The following is a 19592-nucleotide window of genomic DNA, read 5'->3' as shown; positions in this document are numbered from 1 at the left end:
TGGATCAGGATATTAATGGACTTATGAGGATAGATTTGCGGGATAACTTCCATGCTACTATTAATTCATAGAGCTGTCTTCAGCTAATGCTAAAATAGCCATCTGTGGAAACTAGCTGAAATCGCCGTTCGCATTAGCTTTAGCCATTTTGTTTGTGGCAGCCATTTTAGTTATCCATGTGCTCGCCATGTGTTTTCACCCTCTTCACTGTTGCCTGCCCTTGTATTCTGCTTGAGTCATCAGTTATACTGATCTCCTTCAGCACTGAGCCAGAGCACTGTACATGCTCAGAAAGGCCTGTAGCTGCCAGAATGCACCTGCTCTAAGAATAACTCTCAGGCTATTTTAACTAATGTAAGCAACTCTGTTACTCCTCCTACTTTGTTGACTGAGTATTTTCTGTTAGTCAATATATGTAAATTAGCTATTCTCGTGTATACTTGTACCGCCTCTTTTTTGAGTCTTCATGCTTGCTCAGCTATAAACTAGCAATAAAAGGCCATGGTTTCTGTACTCCTTGGACTGCCTCATACAGTGACCCGAGGGTACCGTATTGATGCAGTCTCCCTCATGTGAGGTTAATAAATGTATTCGCTTTAATATTACAGCTTCCGTGCCAATTTCTTCTTTGTTGGTTTAAGGACCGGTGCATCAGTAAGCCCCTAAAAAAGTTTTTTTATTCCACAAGGGGACCAAGCTATGGGCTGGTTGCCCAGTCACATCTCTCCAATGGCTGCTAGAACCTAGGGCTTCCTTCCTACAAAGATCACCTCTAACATATTTGTTTCAGTTTGCATCTGAGCAGGCCTTGCTCCTCTTTGCAAGTACATTCGTGAGCTCACAAAAACGTACTTTCAAATGGGGATTGAGGATGATCAAGAAGTCGATGTCTAGCTAACTCTGTATGGGGAGCAAAGATTTTGTAAAGATCTGTAACATTTTTAGTGTTTTTATGGTCTTGTTGAAGTGGGTTATGAGAAAATTTGGCACAAGCTGCAATATTTCTCAAACCCAAATATTGTGGTCTCAGGTGGTTTTCTTTTTAGCTGCTCAAGTCCACCTTAGGCGCATGGCTGGTCCCTTACTTAAACAGGTTTCTGCCCTCAAATAATATTGGTGAGAACTGTTTTTGTGGTATGGGAAGGTCAATCTATAGAGGAATCTCTCTCTCTCTATATATATATATATATATATATATCTATATATCACTGTTAGCCTTGTTTTTGTTAGTAAAGGAGTGGGTACAAGTATCTGATATTTACAGCATGTGATGATTTACGATTACTTTATTGGAACAGTAGGCTTCCGAATTTACAGCAGAATAGTCAATTTATCAAAGGAGAGAAAAAAAAAGAAAAAAAAAAAAAAAAAAAAAAGAACATGTACATGTTTGTGATGATCCTCAGGTTTGAAAATGTTTGGTTGATTTGGGTTTTTTCAATTTTCAAACTTGAAATCGTTCATTTTACCCCTGAAGAAGGGCTTTGTTTGGTTTCAATCTTTAGTGGGAAACTTGGTAACTGCTGTATAAATGGGATGCAGATTTGAATTGTTAAGAGTACTGATAAAACAAATGTGCTTTCTGCAAAAGGAATTCCTGAGGTATGAATGAATGATTAAGCAAAAAAGATAATCAATCAATCTTATTTTCCCTCCAGTGCCCAGAAGGATATTCTGAAGTCCCCAGAGCTCTTGTTTATATACTGCATCATTGTCCAGATTACCCAGTGGTTAATATGATGTGGTTAATATGATGTAGAAACCAGGGGCGTAACACAGGCCCCCGCAACCCACGCGGTGCGGGGGGCCCCGCGCTCCTGGGGGCCCCACCGGGCCCCCTGCGTTACGTCATCAATCATACAATACACTTCTGTGCCTCTGACTAAAATGTTGCGCAGCGCGGGCCCCGGGCCGGCAGGGGGCCCCTGCGACTTTTGAAATGGTGCGGTGCGGGCCGCAGGGCCCCCGGCGGCCCGGCCGGGGCCCCTGCGAGTGTTTGAAAATGGTGCGGGCCCCGGGCCCGGCCGGGGCCCCTGGGACTGTGCAGGGGACTGGGAGAGAGGAGGAGTCACTGTCTTCAAAATGGTGCGGACTGGAGGCCCCGGCCTGCCGGGCCGGGGCCCGACTCGAGTCTTCAAATTCGAAATCACGGTGCGGGGCCGGGGCCCCCGAGTCCGAGAGAGCAAGTGAACTAAGTCCGAAATGGTGGGGGGGGCCCGGCCGGGCCGGGTGTGAGAGTGTCTGTGTGGCAGACTAGTCTGTGAGCAGCATTAACATTTATTACATGACCCGGCGCCACTGCCACTCGTCTCGAATCTATGAAATGGCGCTGGCAGACAAGGTCAGAGTACACTTTCTAATTCTTTCACTTTCCATTTCTGGTTCCGCCGCCGCGTATGCGCGTGCCGTGTGGGGGGGCGGGCTGTTGGTGAGTACTGGGTGGGTGACCAATGCCAGGCAGCCGGCCCAGGGCCCAGGGGGTACAACACTGTCGGCCGCCCAATAAGCAGTAAGGTCAGTCAGGTGCGTGTGAGGTGTGGCGTCACGACGTGTGCGTGTGGCAAGGGGGCGCGCTCGCAATCGCATAGCCATAGTGAAAGTGAAGAAGAAGACAGCGAACACAATGAACTTCGATTCGAATTTCGAAGACAAAAAGCCAGGCCCGGCCCGCCCACGCTCAGGACTCGAGTGTGTGTGACTGTGACTAGACTGTCCACTCCGAGCGAACTTCGAAGTAAGTCCGTCCCCGGCGGGGCTGCTGCTGCCTCCAGGGGGTCCAACGGGGCTGCTGCTGCCTCCAGGGGGTCCAACTTTGCCATCAATTACAATTGCAGTTGCACCACTGTACAAGAAAATGATTCATACGTCTTTGTCAATTATGATGAGGCAATATAATTAAAATTAGACGTTCACGTTGCACTTCTGTTGACTGCTGGAAATGTTTTAGCCAAATGTATTCTAGGGAGCCGTTTTCCCCGAGGCTCCGGAAAGGGTGTATGGGTCCATAGGAAACCCCAGGCAATCCCGTGGTGGTGTTTACTGAATGTTGTTTAGGTTGGGACGGTGATCGCAATACCATGAGCTGGAATGCGTACTAACTCCAAGGAGATGAGGCGCCGAGGCCAACAATACGGGCACTTTTAAACGGACGCGACGCCTGTTGCACGCACACTATTATGTTAAAAAATACTACAGACTGAAACCGCGGCCGCCCCTAAGGTTTTAATGCAACCCAGGCAACCCTGCGCCACCATCGCTGCAGCAGCGCGTGCCATACACCCTGAGCTAACCTCACTGCCTCGGCTTGACTAGAATTCATTGTGGAAAATATATTCCTGCGATTTCTAGGGGGAAATTCCGCTCTTTCCTGTTCTAAAATGTTGGCATTCATGAAAAGTCCTCTCCAAAACACCAAGCAATGGTCTTTAGGAAGTGAAGTCTCCCTCAGTGTGCCACGCATGGCATTAGACTGCACATCACCCTTTCCTCCCAATCTTAAACATCGCCCTTCCCCGTTTACACACACCCCTACCGCCCTGAGAATTAAACACTGTCCTTGCCCTGTGTCACATGCTAACACCTCCGCCCCCACCATTAACACCGCTCTTCTTAAACCTTACCTCCCCCGTGTGAAAACACTACACCACACAACCCTTCCCATGGACCTCTGTGCTACACAGAACGTGTTCATAAATTGTTGTAAAGTGTTGTACCTATCTTGTGTTCACCGGGCACATGTACGCTTGTCATACAGCACTTCCTCCATTCTAGTGTACGTGCAAACTCCTCTGCTCTCCTTGTGCTAAATATGGTTCGCCGTTTGTATTAGGACACACCTCTTACACAGTTCCCCATTGGTGTCCCTCTACAAGTGAAAACCCTTCTCGTGATAAAGTGCACCTCTGCACCAGCATGCTTGCAAAAAAAAGCACGGTATTGCTGCTAAATCCTCAGTGTGTTATAGCAGTGTGTGCTGCAACCGTGGCAACCTTCTTGGGATGGCTGACTTCCCTCGGTGTGATGTTAGTGTGCGCTGCTGCCCCATTATTGAATTGTATTGTAACTGCATTTATATTGCACTTTTTCTGGTTAGTGTTTAGGTGCCCACCTGTGATGTGAGGGCAAGGTGTGCTGCTGTACCCTTCATATGATAACAGTGTTGACGGTGTCTGCAGTACCCTTCATATGATAACAGTGTTGACGGTGTCTGCAGTACCCTTCATATGATGGCAGTGTATGACAATGTCTCTGCTGTAACCTTCATATGATGGCAGTGTGTACCCTTCATGTGATGGCAGTGTGTACCCTTCATGTGATGGCAGTGTGTACCCTTCATATGATGGCAGTGCCTCTGCAACACCGTTCATATGATGGCAGTGTGTACCCTTTGGTGGCAGTGTGTACCCTTCATATGCTGGCAGTGCCTCTGCTGTACCCTTCATATGTTGGCAGTGTGTACCCTTCATATGATGGCAGTGTGTACCCTTCATATGATGGCAGTGCCTCTACTACACCTTTCATATGATGGCAGTGTGTACCCTTTGGTGGCAGTGTGTACCCTTCAAATGATGGCAATGCCTCTGCTGTACCCTTCATATGATGGCAGTGTGTACCCTTCATATGATGGCAGTGTGTACGTACCCTTCATATGATGGCAGTGTGTGCCCTTCATATGATGGCAATACCTCTGCTGTAACCTTCATATGATGGCAGTGTGTACCCTTCATATGATGGCAGTGCCTCTGCTACACCGTTCATATGATGGCAGTGTGTACCCTTTGGTGGCAGTGGCGGGGCGGGGGAGGGGCAGGGTAGGGGGTGCTAAAAACCGGAATATGGATAATTGGAGGTAAGTAAACAATTTAATTAATAAAACGAATTTTGTGGCGCCCCCTGCATCCAGAAACTATGGCGAAGTCCTTGATGGGCCTCTTCTGTTTGCAACTCTGCAGACAAAGGCTTAGCTCATAATTAATATGAAAAGGTGGGCAAGTGAGTAGGTGGAGGGATGGGTGGGTGGCTGGATGGATTCGTGAAAGGGTGAATGGTTGAATGAAAGGTTGAATAGATGGATAATGAGAGAGGATGATGGATGGATGGATGAGTGAGTGGAAGGATGGATGAGAGAAAAGGTATATAGATGAATGTATGGGTGGAAGGGTAGATGGATGGGTAAAAGGGTGGATGGATGAGTGAAAGGATGGATGAGTGAAAGGGTGGATGATGAGCGAGTGGGTGGATGGATGAGTGAAATGATGGATTGATGAATTGATATGTGAAAGGGTGAATGGATGGATGGATGAGTGAAAGGGTGGATGTAAAGATGGATGAGTGATTAAAAGGGAGGGTAGATGGACAAAAGGATAGATAGATGAGTGAAAGAGTGAAAGGATAGATGGCTGAGCAAAAGGATGGATGAGTGATAGGGTCGTTGGAACGATTCATGAGTGGATGAGTAGATGGATGGGTGGGTGGATGGGTGGAAGGAAGGATGGCTAAGTGAAAGGGTCGATGGAGAGAGAAAGGGAGGATGGATGTATGACTGAAAGGGTGAATTGGTGGAAGGATGAGGGACTGGGAGGATATATGAGTAAGTGAAAGGGATGGCTGGATGGGTGAAAAGGTAAATGGCTGGATAGATGAGTGGATGGATGGATGGATGGGTGGAAGAGTAGATGGATGAGTGTAAAGATGGATAGGGTGAAAGGGTGGATGGATGGATAATGAATGGATGAGTGAAAGGGTTGATGGAGGGATGGATGAGTGAAATGATAGATGGAAGGATACATGATGGACAGGTTTGCAAATGGTTGAATATGTTTGGATATGGATGTGCTTACTTATATACTATTGCACGACCTCCTCTGATGTGTCTGTAAAACGTGCCTTTTGTCTCAAAGTTACGTTCCTGAATTTTGACCTCCTGTCCTGAATTTTTACCTATGGTAGGGCAAAGTGATAGGTGGTGGGCTGGGACACCGGGGGGGCCCCCTCCATGTGCTTTGCAGGGGGGCCCCCTCAAGTTTCGTTACGCCACTGGTAGAAACACTACAATTTATACCACCACCTCTTTCCAAACAGTTTTGAAGATCACCACACAACGAGTAGAAGAGAACGTGGTTGCTTACTCCTTGTTCATGATCTCAAATGATCATAAATAACTGGGTATTTAGGATTTAACCATCACTGATGACTAACAGACGACCAATAGGACCTACGGGACATCCGTCGGCCCTGTATGGTGGAACAAGCTTAGAGGGGTACCAAAACACAGACAATGGCCTGAAAGGCCGCCAAATCAGACAGTAGATCAGCATCGAGACTAACCCTGGAGACACCCCCAAGGGACTCTGCAATGTTGAGAGATGGGATCTGCAAGAGATATACAATGGGCATATCAAAGCTGGCTGACATTTGGGGGTCAGACAGATTGAAGTCATAAGAGAGCCTCAAGAGGAATATGAATTAGCAGATTTCCAGTACTACAGACACCGACAGGTTAAACATCATTTGTAGTAATACTCTGCAGTAGGGCAAAGAATACTGGATATTCTGTTCAAACACTTCATCACAATGGCTTTTAAAACTCTCACAAGTAACTTTCTAATGACATTTACAATGGGGAGAGGAGAACAAAACGGAAGAATTATGTACAGACACTGGACAGTGACTGGGAAAAAGCATGTAGGCACCCACAGGAAATGGCCATCAGTGCGGGATTCAGGTTAGTGGAGTTAAAAATCCTACATTAAATGTATTAATTTCAGGAGCAGCTGGTGAAGTGTGGTAGGACCAACAACAATAATTATCTTCAGCATGTAACCAAGTTGGTACGTTTATGCATATTCTATGGGAGTGTCTTCATATAAAAACCTAATGGAACAATGTCAGGTATCAAAATACCAGAGCGACAGGGGCTCAATTTGAAGTGCCAGCACGATTGGCAGCACTGGGTGGCTGGAGTGGTTCATCCATCTCAAAATATAACTGATTGTTTGGTAATAAGGCCCTGAAAATTGCTAGAATAAACACCACAAAACGCTATGTTCAAATATGTATAATGCACGCTGCTGCCCAAAAAGTGTGTACTGGGGCGGAGGTGCATGTATTATCAGAAGCCAAAAGAGGACATTAAAAAAGGCCATTGGCATATTTAGGTAGTTAGATTTTGTCTCCTGACCAATGAAGAAAGGCCATTTATTCTACTTTTTATGCACAAAAAAGGTTAATGGCGCGGGCACTAGCCCAGCTTCATGAGATCCATGGTACGCTATCAAACAGTATTCGTTGAGCGAAGGTTGCATCTTGGAAAGTATGTAAGAATAGTCCCGGCAAGGTACCCTGGATCAGTTCCATGAGGAGTTCTGTGTACCAAACAGAGGAACTTAAATTGAGTCTTCTTTCAAACGTGGATCCGATGTAATGCTCTGAAGAAGGAAGTTATATGTACGGTTCTGTACAGTTCTTTATAAATTAAGAACCAGCCTGGTGGCGTGGCCACATTTCGGCCATCTAGAAACAAGACCGTTATCTTTCCAAGATGCCCAAAGCCAACAAATTTCTATAGTCCAACCTGGACACCATTGGGGCTTATTTGCCGTTTTATGGGCTTCAATAGATAGGACCTTGAACGTTTTTACAGCATTTACAGCAATTTTAAGATAGAAAAGCAAGTGCCCACTACTTTACTGAGTTGATTGAGCATGGATAGATCACAATCCATGATGACTTCTAGATTCCAGACTTGGGACACAGGGAGGTAGGAGCACTCTAATCCAATGGTGAGTTTGGCTCCCAAGAAGGACCTTAGTTTGGAGTAGAGCGCTCTCTCTGAAGGGCACGTGGGAGGATTTTCCACAGATGGGATCTGCACAGGTTATGATCCAGGAGGGCTGACTTCACCAAGGCACTAACCAGTAGGGGAGATGGGAAAAAGAAATTTCCAGGGCAAATCTTAAAATAAATGTTTCTACTGTACAAGCTGTATGTAACTATGTATCCAAATACCTTATTGTGAATGTATCCAGACAATGAATAAAATTACTACGATATTTTTTAGGGAGGAGCTGAGGTGGCTGAACTATTTGTTTTTTTTAAAAGTTTTGTGAAAATTTGTCAAATTACAGCTTAGTTATTAACACACAAAAAACGTCTTCCTAAGGTGAATTTATTGGAAAACATAGGGCTGCCAGTTACAATGCAGTCCCTAGGACAGACGTAAAAAACACAAGGGGGTGGACAAGCTTTAAGAGGCTTTAGAACTCTGCTTTGGCACTCTACCCCTCTTGATATCCATAAGTAATTAAAACCATCTTAAATAATATTCCCATAATTTTGCTTAGATCTCTAACTTACTGTCTCCTTTGTGGGTCACACACAGACCAAATGGATTACTGCAGAGGGGATAATTCAGAGGAAGTGATTGCCATGATCTATTTAGTATCAAAGGAAACAACGGTTATTGCGGACAATGTATGAATGATTAATAAGAACAGAGCATAATAGCATTCAATCACTGGAATTAGGATGTGGTAGGAAAAACATACTTACGAAACCAGATACTGTTTTCATGGTCAATTTAGTATCATACCTAATTTTATTGTTGGCAGCAATGCAATGTTGCAAATCAAATATATTTTAACAGTAATTTAAAATATTTTCTGATGCGTTTACCAATTTCTCGCAAAAAGAAAGTGATTTCTAAACGGGTTATACTTATTGTTCAGTAGTGACAGATGTACTGTGGTACTCTCATTGTGTGACGAGCACTGCTTAAAAACAATCAGTTCAGTGACTTTCAGTTTTGCTTCATCTGTGAATCATTAGCACTTCAATAAGAAATGAGTCGTTGTCTTGTGTAGTAACCATTTATGCACTTATTCTGAAAATGGAAAAAAAACAGATCTGTACTACTGTGCCCATATTGTTTCCAGAAGGATCTATGGACTCACTTCATCAGTAGATCATCACAAAGATAAAGGAATCAGCAGGTAATCACTTTATTTCTATCAGTTAAAAGAGTACCATAGTGCAAGAAAGCCTGGCTGAGTGTGAACACAGGGTTCCTCCTTCACTTCTCAATTTTCTTTTTATACCTCTGCCAGGTCTAACCAATAGTCTAAAGCTTTCTGTGAATGCCAAGTCTACAATTGCTTCTCGATAATGTCACTGCATTTGGGCTATATCACAAGGGCCTAGTGAATGCTCAGTTTGCACAAAATATTTGCTTTGGACAGGTAAGACATTCAAAAATAGCTGCAAATAGGTCTTTCAAATTTTGTTTTTGAAAAGCGGACACTAGGCAAGTGAAATTTGTTCATATTTGGCACATTCACATTTAGCAGTCAACACTGTACATAAAGTAAATGTGACTGTTCTGTAGTGTTGCAAAACTCTTTGTGAGAATGTTTGTACTTTAACAAATAGACACTTAATAATGATTATAAATAGTTGCTCAATCAATCTAATTTAGTTCAAAGGACCCTTTAGCCTTGCATAGATTTTACTAGGATTTAAGTAATAAATTCCAATTTCCAACAGTTGTTAGGGTCTTATTTGGTTGGTATCTTAGTCCATCATGTATACTCGCAGTTTGTGTCACTCTTGAGCTTCCTCCCACAATTTTGCTTAACTCTGAAGCTAGCTCCCAGATCTATGTGTATCTTACAGACTGGATTGTAGAAGCAACACCAATGTGTGTGGAACGGAGAAAGCTGGCGAGGGATGGTAGAAACTCAAATCCAAACGGCAAGTATTTTTTAAACAAAAAAATTGATTACTGCAGAAGGAAGAAATCAGAGGAAATGATTACCATGGTCTCTTTAGCTTCATATCTAATTTTATTGTTAGCGGCGCACCATTATCACAAGGCAATTATGTCATAGCAGTCATTTTATAGTTTATCAATTTCTTGCCACAACCAAATGATTTCTAAGCAAAATTATATGTATTCTTCAGTATTGACAGGTGTACTCCAGAACCCGTATTGTTTGAGGTAAAATTAAAAAAAAATCATTTGAGTGAATCAGTTTTGCTTCATCAGTGGATCGTTTGCACCTCAATAACGAATGAGCAGCAACACTGTGTGTTGGTAACCATTTATGCAACTATTAGGACAATGAAAACAAAAAAACAACAGGTCTGTACAAACTTACGCCTGTTGTTTCCTGAACACTTTTGGGCCTTCACTTCGTCAGCGGATTATCACTAAAAGTAAAGACCAAGGAGTCAGCAGGTAATTAAGTTATTGCTGCCAAAGTTTAAAAGGCAGCCTTCCTGTACAAGAAAGCCTGGCTGAGTGTGAACACAAGGTTCCTCCTTCACTTCAGCTTTTTTTGTTTTTTTACCTCTGCCTGGTCTAACCAAGAGTCTAAAGCTTTCTGTGAATGCCAAGTCTAGAATTGCTTTTCCAAACTGTTACTACATTTGGGCCATGTCACAAGGGGTTAGTAAATGATCAGTTTGCTGTTACATACTTTGCTTTGGCCAGGCAAAGCATACAAAAATTGTGGAAAATGGGTTTTTCAAATTTTGTTTGGAAAAAGCTGAAAAGCTTGCACTTGACACATGAAATTTGTTCATATTTGGCACCTTCCCATTTAACAGTTAATACTGTACACATCACAGTAAATGTTAGTGTTCTGTAGTGTTGCAACACTCTTTCGCGCAGAGGTTTATACTTCTATAAATAGCCATTTAATAATAATTAAAGATAGTTGCTCTATGTAATTTAGCTCAACGGGCCCTTTAGCCTTGCACAGATTCTAATTTTTACTAGGATTCAGGTAATAAATTCCAATTTCCAACAGTTGTTACGGTCTTTTTTTGGTTTGTATCTTAGTTCATCATGTATACTCGCAGTTTGTGTCGCTCTTGAGCTTACTCCCAACATTTTGGTTAGCTCCCAAGCTAGCTCCCAGATCTCTGTGTATCTTACAGACTGGCTTGTAGAAGCAACACCAATGTGTGTGGAAGGCAGAAAGCTGGCAAGGGACGGTAGAGACTCAAATCCAAACAGCAAACGTTTTCGGAAAAAAACGGGTTACTGCAGAAGGGAGAATTCAGAGGAAATGATTACCATTGTCTATTTTAGCTTCATATCTAATTTTGTTAGCGGCACACGAATAAACGCAAGGCAATTATGTTTTAGAAATAATTTAAATTATTTTTTATAGGTTTACCAATTTTTTACAAGAAAATAATTTTATACCCAAATTATATTTATTCTTCAGTACTGACAGGTGTACTCCAGTACCCGCATTGTTTGAGGCACACATAAAAAAAAAAAAAAAAAAAAAAGAAAATGGAATTTTAGTTTTGCTTCATCAGTGGATGGTTTACACCTCAATAACGAATGAGGAGCATCACTGAGTGTTGGTAACCATTTATGCATCTATTTTGACAATAACGTTTTTTTAACCGGTCTGTACTACTGTACCCATGTTGTTTCCTGAACACTTTAGGGCCTTCACTTCATCAGTGGATTATCACTAAAAGTAAAGAGCAAGGAATCAGCGGGTAATCAAGTTATTGCTGCCAAAGTTAAAAAGGCAGCCTTCCAGTGCAAGAAAGCCTGTCTGAGTGTGAACACAGCATTCCTCCTTCATTGCTCTGTGATGGCCCTGCCTGCTCCAATCAAGAATCTAAGGCTTCCTGTGAATGCCAAGTCTATGATTGCTTTTCCAAAAAGTAATCACTCGTTCTATGTTTGGGCCATGTCACAAGGCTAGTGATACTCAATTGCTAGCATGTACCCACACTGATTTGGCCGGGCAAGGCCTACAAAAGTAGCCGGAAATAGTTTTATCCAATGCATCAATAACAGAGAACATCGGTGTCTTATTGCTTCTTGTGGTACAAAGTACCTTCTCATAATAGAACTTTTCAACTGTAGGAACCAAGAGGTTCTCCTGATGTTCTCCCGTAGCTTCTTCATCGTAGACTGTTTACACTAGACCTACTATTAGCAAGAATGTATCTACGATGTAAGGAGACTCTCACAGCACAGATATTTATAGCTACTTATACTGTTCGGAACCAATTACTGACAAGCTAAAGGAATGTCAGAAACGGGTCATCGAATAAAGCAGGGCTTGGCCAACAATCAGCATGGTCCGCGATCTGATGCCGTACAAGCTCCATGCCAGCCACATCTCAGTACAGAACCTGGGTGAGAGATGGTGACAGCAGATGCCAGTGAAGAACAAAACACCTTAAAGACTTGCACCTATCTAGGACTGTCATTGTCCTCCTCACTACTGAAATCCCATTTGCTGTCATTTGTCCATGTATTAAACTCAGATTCCAATCTGTCTGAGGATGGACTTGCAGAGGTGGTGGTTGTTCTGTTGGATATTTGCTTCACTCCAGTCCCTGCCTCTTTTATGCTGGACTCTTCCATCTGTTCTTCTCCAGAGGATTCGGTTTCATCGTTCACTCTATGGTGTAGCAGCATCTCCATTCCAGAGTCTGAGTTGGTAGTTCTATACGTCAGGGGCAATTTCTCACCTTTGGATTAAGAGAAACAGCTGGTGAGTCACAAAACATGAGAAAAGAAGACAGACATGTAGCCGACATTTTGCCGTGGGAGGGAAAGGACATAGAAACTGGACAGATCTCAAAGCATGTATCAGAAAATTTAACTTTCCATTACATTTGAGCATACAGAAAAGTAATTGCTTTCAGATCTTAAAATAAAACTGTGATTAGGTGGAGAACCCCAAATCATGGAAACAAAGGCATAGTAACAGTGATCATAAACAACCAATGAACAACATTTGATGCGATTATTCATTTGGGTTCCATGAGAAGCCTCCTATGTGTAGTTTAGAGTGCCTGGTTTACTTACACTGTATGAGGCAAGCATGAAGGAAAAATAGAAGTGGAAGTCATAGAACCCATTGGTTGGGTGAACCACCATTCTTTACGGAAATCTAATTGTCAGCCTGTCATATACTGAAGGCAAGCAAATAAAACATGAGAGCGCCTGTTCAGGTTGCACTGTGTCCTGCACATGGACAGCTACTTCCATAATCTTGTCCCACTAATATATTCTCTGGGCTACATCCACCAGAAGGAATGGCTACTTACCTCTGAAATATTTCTCTAGCAAGGGAATTCTCCCCTGATACATAAAGTCAGAATTGGTTGTGACTGTAAACGGTGATGTCGGAATTTCTTTCCAAGGAAAAGTTTATTTATAACCACTCACTGTTACATTTTGCCCTGGTCTTCAGGGTCATCCCTAGACTTTTGGCCTTCACCCCTCCATTTTTGCTGACTTTGTTGTTGCTGGCCTTAGGACTCAAGCACTGGTTAGCAGTGGCAAAGTGCATAAAACCCTTGTGCTTTCTCCTTAAAACATGGTAGAATTGGCTCATATGCAATTGTCATATTTAATTTACTTGTAAGTCCCTAGTGAAGTTGGACTACCTGTGCCCAGGGCCCGTATATTAAATGCTACTAGTGAGCCCTTTAAAAATATCTCAGGTCTACCATTGCAGCCTGTAGTAGAGTAGTTTTCAAATGACTTGTCAACCGTGCAAAATAAGCGTTTTTCCAGCCCAAATCATCCATTTTATTACATCCAAGTCACCCCTAGGGTAGGCCCTGGACAGACCAAAGAAAAATGTTTAATATATTTAAAAGGTAGGACATATACGTTTAAGTTTTACATGTCCTGGTAGTAACAGATTCTTGCATTCGTTTTTTCACTACTGCAAGGTCTACCTCTCCCATAGGATAACACTGGAATTACCCTTTTTGGGTCTCGTCTAGCGACGCTGCGCATCCGCTGCACGCTCCTGGCATTATCTATTGTCGCTTTAGCTTGCGAAGCGAGGGTGGAAGCTCCACCCATGCTTCTTATTGGAGCGCCTGCCAAATCCATGCTTTCTATTGGGAGGGAAGCATGTTTGGTTCCCTCCCTGTCTTTGTTCCGCTGCCTGCCCGGACAGGGCATGTGCACGCGCCAGGACAGAAGACATGCACGTGTACAATGTGTGAGCACAGCGAGCTGCTTTGTTGCATTCTACACAGTTCAGTTCCCCGCCCGTCTCTTCAATGCCAGCGTTTTAGCAGAACGCGCGCACGACGCGCTTTCACTTTCTTTCCTCCCCCGTAAGCTTATTTTTCTCTTCGCTTTTCCATTGCCTGCTCCTACTTATATTTTCTCCTCCACTCGCTTCAGTCTGCCTCTTTGATGTTACGTGTTTTTTTTCCATTTGGTACTATATATTATGTTACTATCATCGATATTCAGCGTGTGGTGATCGGTGGAATTAGCTTTGCTGAGATTGTTAACATTATACTTTATTAGGGATCATCAATAAACACCCACACTAGTCACACAGTAGGAGTAAACGTCACCCAGAGCTCACCTTGCGTAAGAGGCTGCTTAGATAAATACTTGTATTACGTCATTTCACAAGCACGCGCTCTTCTGCTTTCTCTGCCTATCACGGTGTAGGGTACTAAGGTACAACAAAAATGCTCACAAAAATATAGTTTTACAACAAATATTACACATTTTGACTACGTTAAATAAAAACTCATGTGTGTTTGTCACTAAGCTAACAAGATCAGGTATCAGTCACTAATGGAGCCTGGTTGGAGTGTTGGCTCTCACCAGTGGAGGGCTGGAGGCTCTGGGCGCTGGAGACTTCTAGGAGTGTGTTTGTAGTTGGGGACATGGGGTGCCTGGGAGGGGTGGAGATCCGTGTGAATGTGGCGTGCAGACATGTGTGTCGGCGCCGCAGGAGCTGCATTATGGTGGGGGTGGGAGAGCGATGGAGACACGTGCGTCATGGTGGGGAAGAGATACATGTGCATTATGGCGGGGTGGGCGTGTACAGGGTGATGGGGACACGTGCACCTACAGTTGATGGAGGCGTGACAGAGCACAGGGTGGAGGTGATAAGAGAGATAAGGGGCCAGTGAAGAGAAGGGGGGAGCACATTTAAAGTCATGAACTGATGAGAAGAGAAGGCTGCCGTTTCATGGAGCCATAGAAGAACAGAGGGGGGGAGCAAAGGGTATTGGGAATAAGACTGGACTATGCCAAAAGAAGGTCAGAAACAGGCCCTGTGCACTCTTCCTTCTGCCCCACCACATGGTACAGGCCATCCCTTCATTAGAACAACAGTTTAAACGTTCCCAGATATGCGAATTACACCGCGACACAAGAATGTGGCAGGCAGCTACTCTGTAATGTAGGTGAGAGTTAGCGGGTACAATAAGCAGAAAAATAGAGAGGAATGCAGCCCTGGTGATGACGGTAATTAGCTGGATCCGGGAATTACAGACCTTGAGCGGTACCCCCTGCTGACACACCGAGTGACTTCCACAGATTGCCAGCTGTCTCCCAATGTCACTCGTCATTTCAGGTGCTCTTGGAAGTTGCTAGATTTTGACTCCCTCTGTGTCTTTCCTTTCCACCTTTAGGTGTCCTACACTTGCCGGCCCCATGACCATTAAGTCCCTAATGAGGGCGGCGCCCCAGATGGCCTTGCGGGAGCAGGGCTGCCCACTGCGCACAAAGGGCAATCAAGCAGCGTGACTAACACGCTTTGTGGCCGAGCACACTTCTGTTATCAGGGGATAAATGCTCACCGGCCGGGGAAGGAGGAGAAACAGATACGGAGGTCGACCAATGGGCATAGAGGTAAAGGTGGGCTGGCACCTGTTCAAGAAGCTGTAGCAATAGAGAGACCAAGTACAGACAGGTAAATGTACTCTCACAAAATCCAGTGTTGGGGGCTACGGGTGTGTACTACAGAAACTAGAGAAAGAACTGTTGAAAATAACACCTATCCTAATATTTCAGAAATTTCGTTGCACTGGAAATTGGCATTTCTGTAACCCATCTCAATGGTCCTTAATTTGCTGATCTGTTAAATTAGTTTTATTACACACAGAATTATGCAACAGGGGAGGACCAAATTATGAGGCAGGCGTCACTAAATTATGGAGCTAACAAAATTATGCTGCAAAAAAAAGGCACATTATTAGACAGTAATACTGCATTATTTTGTCTATTTTTACATATGTTACCAGTCTCTGGGCAGAGGTACCACTACAATAGTAACAGTTTAACACTCAGCTACAGCACTAGGTAATTGAAATTTAGTCAGTAAACTATTGAGGTGACCCTTCCACTACGCGTTGCTTAATTTATAGAAATTTTTGATCTGTTTAAGCTGAAAAAAACACAAAAGCGTTGCCGACTCGAAATCAAATTATTCCAATCACCCGGTCTATAAAACATTCACCCTACCATCAGCTTCCAGAATGCCCTCAACATTCTAGCATCTAGCAAACTTGATAGCCTCCTGGACAGCCTACTGACACAAAGGTGGGACATGGATAAAGAATTTTAAAAACTTTGACATAGCTACCTTTGTCATTCGTTCTTCTTAAATTACTGGGTAAGCACTTTTTTTATTATTCACAATGTGACTGCTGGTTTAACATTGCGGTAGCCTCAGCTGTAAGTTTTTTTGTTGTTGTCATTTGTGCTGTTTTATTTTGCTTTGTAACTTGCATTGTACTTTATATCTGTGTTATTTCTCAACTTTATTTGTATTTATTATTGTACCGCCTAACTTGCAATCAGGCTTTGTAACCTTAGATCGTGTTTATGCTGTTTTATTTTGCATAAATAATAAGCACAAGAAAACAGCCTAATCGGCTTTTGTAACCTTAGATCGCGTTTCTTGCATGAAGATTACAAAAGCCAATCGCAAGTTAGGCAGCACAATAATAAATTATTTAAAACTAGTTTTTGTATTGCTGGGTTATCTCGCCACGTTATTTTTTTATTAATTATGGTGCCGCCTAACTTGCTATCGGCTTTTGTTATCTTCATAGCATAAACACGCTCACTTTCTCTTACTGCTGGTAAGACGTGCTTTGGTGCCTTCTTTACCCCCCCCCCCTGCCTCCAGTTATGCCTTCTCCTCCCCGTACCCGCAGCCCGCCCGCTGTGTGTGCCTTCTTCCTCCATGTCGATACTTGAATAGATCATGCCTTTACAGGTCTTTTCGCGCAAATAAGGACTCTCACACCAACTCTGATATTAGCATAAAAGGTCACCTTTAAAACAAGAACAGCCAAAGACAGACCCCGCAACATTAACTTTTTTCCCAACAATACCTTGCATTATTTTCCCCAAAACCTTTTCCATTGTATACATTTCCTTTCCCCAATGGTTTATTCTTTGCAACGATCCATAACTTGTTTTCCATAACCATCAGTATACTTGCCATCTTTCCTTTTCTTTCCCACCTACCCTCCCAACCCCTCCCCCTAGAAAAAGGATGAATCCGCTCTAGATTATCCTATCCCTTAAAACACGCCACCCAGGAAAACCTTCAGAGTTTTCCTGCCCCACCCAAACTTCATCCCAACCCAAATGACCCACTCGATCTGACATTGGACCTCATGCGACTGAAGCTCTCTTCTCATTTGTTTTTTTTGTTTTTTTCATATGTCTTTCTGTGAGCACCATAAGTCCACACACCACAATTTAGCCAATGCATCCCGCAGTTCCATGAGATAATATGATTGGCCCATCTGTGAGAGGTGTACACCATCACTTCTCAACAAATGCAGCATTTCACTGTTAAAATGCTCGTGAGCCAGCACCGTGATACCCATTGCTGTGCAGAAAGTTTTTAAAGCTCTGTTCACTTTGCGGCGAGCTCGTTCAACAGCCGCATGTACCCTGGCACCTCTCCATTGACTTCTGTACAAAAATTCTGTCCAAACTACCCGAGTACCCACCCACTTGTCTTTGATTACCGCTAAATCCAGTTTCATTTGTTTAATAAACGTTAATCCAGACAAGTCCACCAGATCGTTTTCGCCCAAGTGCAGTATTAACAAATCTGGAATACCCCAAGCCGCAGCCAGCTTGGATAGCGAAGGAAATAACTCCTTCCATTTCATTCCCCCCACACCCTTCCATACCACCTCATGGTCATTGCTATACAAACCAAGACCTCGTCCGCAAATCTGCTGCTCAGCAAAAATTGCTGCCCACTTAACTATGGAATGACCAACAATCCAAGTCCTCTTTTTGCGAGGGAAATCCGCAACTCGACCTGTGATACAAAAACTAACATTAATACTATACACTATAACCTTTGACATTACAATCTGACATATCTGTAGCAACAATTAGATTTCCATCTCCCTAATTGCTGCAAATCCTCCTTCCCCCAACCCAACCTAGCAGCTTCTGTAGCCGCACCTATTCTAAAAGAATGCGTACCAAAACTTTTTGGGTTTTCCCCCACCAATGCCAAAGTTTTTCTCAGGACTGCCAAAAACTGGAAACTAGTCAACTGGTCTTTCTGCTTATGGCAAAATATCATTCCTTCCTGAAAAACTGAAGACTTAACAAATGCTTCCCACTCCCCCACCGGGCAACATCCCACCACCCCATTCCTTCCCAATCTCACCAACATCCCACTTCCCTTTTGGTCTGTCTTTGACTGCCTCAACTTAATCTGTAAAATTCCTCCTCCCAGCACCTGAATATCCGATGTCTGGATCCCCACCTGATTTCGCAACCCCAGCAATTCAGAGATGCGAAAAGCTCCAAAAAACAACCATATCATAAATAGCCTAAAACGAAACAATTCCCATTCGTTATAACAACAAACTGGCAGGACACCTAAAGGTTTTTGTAACAAATCAAAAGTAATGGGATCCCTCAACTGTTTAGCATGCCAAGTGGTTTTGCCAAAGCCTTTCAACATTTTTCGCAACAGGAAACCCATCCGAACCTCTAGTCCCAACAACATCTGGCTATAAAATGAAATACCCGCCAACTTGCCTGAAATCGTCGTGTGGGACAAACCCTTATCCATCAAATATAACACAAACTCCAACACAAACTGTTCATTTTGCACCGCTGTTCCGTCCATCCCGCGCTGCAACGCATAGCCTAGAAAGCCAGACCACGCCTGCTGGTAACTTCGTCTCGTTGCGTCCGCTAACGACTGCTCAACCAGCTCCGCAATGCTCAGTCCCCCAGGTCCCATATGCTCGAAGGGATCGCTGTCTTGTGTCTGTCTGCTCTGGGTGCCAGCTCCCGAAACCTCTGCCACTGGCAACGAGATAAAGCGTCCGCAATTGAGTTGTTCACCCCAGGAATGTGCTTTGCCTTAAAAACAATATTCAACTGAAGGATGCGCAACATAAACGCCCTCAACAATTGTAGGACCCTCACATCCTTTGCCCGTTGCCCATTGACCAGACTCACCACTGCCATGTTATCTATATGAAACAAAACACAGCGATCCTTGAATTCCTCACCCCAGACATGCAGCGCAACCAATAGTGGAAAAAATTCTAAAAAGGCGATGCTACGACCTTGTTCCAACCAATGTGGCAGCCACAGCTCCGCACACCACCTTCCTTCCCAGAACAACCCAAAACCCATGGCTCCAGAAGCATCTGAGAAAATTTGTACTTGCCATACCGTGTCTTCATCCACAAAATTTACAGACACTCCATTGAACTCCTCCAAAAATCTCAACCATATAAGCAAATCCTCCTTGATTTTGTTTGTCAAACGTATGTGATGA

At 43.6% G+C, this 19592-nt stretch overlaps 1 protein-coding gene across 1 annotated transcript in view; it reads right to left on the bottom strand.

Moving 5' to 3' along the window:
- Positions 1 to 9820: 9820 nt before the first annotated feature.
- Positions 9821 to 19592, bottom strand: part of SLC35H1 (solute carrier family 35 member H1) — a 125406-nt gene continuing 115634 nt past the window's right edge. Inside the window, exon 10 of the mRNA XM_078651890.1 lies at positions 9821 to 12507. Coding sequence (XP_078508016.1) covers positions 12227 to 12507 — 281 coding nt within the window. The 3' untranslated portion in view covers positions 9821 to 12226. The remainder of the gene's footprint in view (positions 12508 to 19592) is intronic.

Source organism: Lissotriton helveticus, chromosome 7 (genome assembly GCF_964261635.1).
Source record: "Lissotriton helveticus chromosome 7, aLisHel1.1, whole genome shotgun sequence".
In the NCBI taxonomy this organism is placed as follows: domain Eukaryota; kingdom Metazoa; phylum Chordata; class Amphibia; order Caudata; family Salamandridae; genus Lissotriton; species Lissotriton helveticus.
Note: the sequence above shows the minus strand (reverse complement) of the source record. Positions and strands in the feature narration are given on the sequence as shown.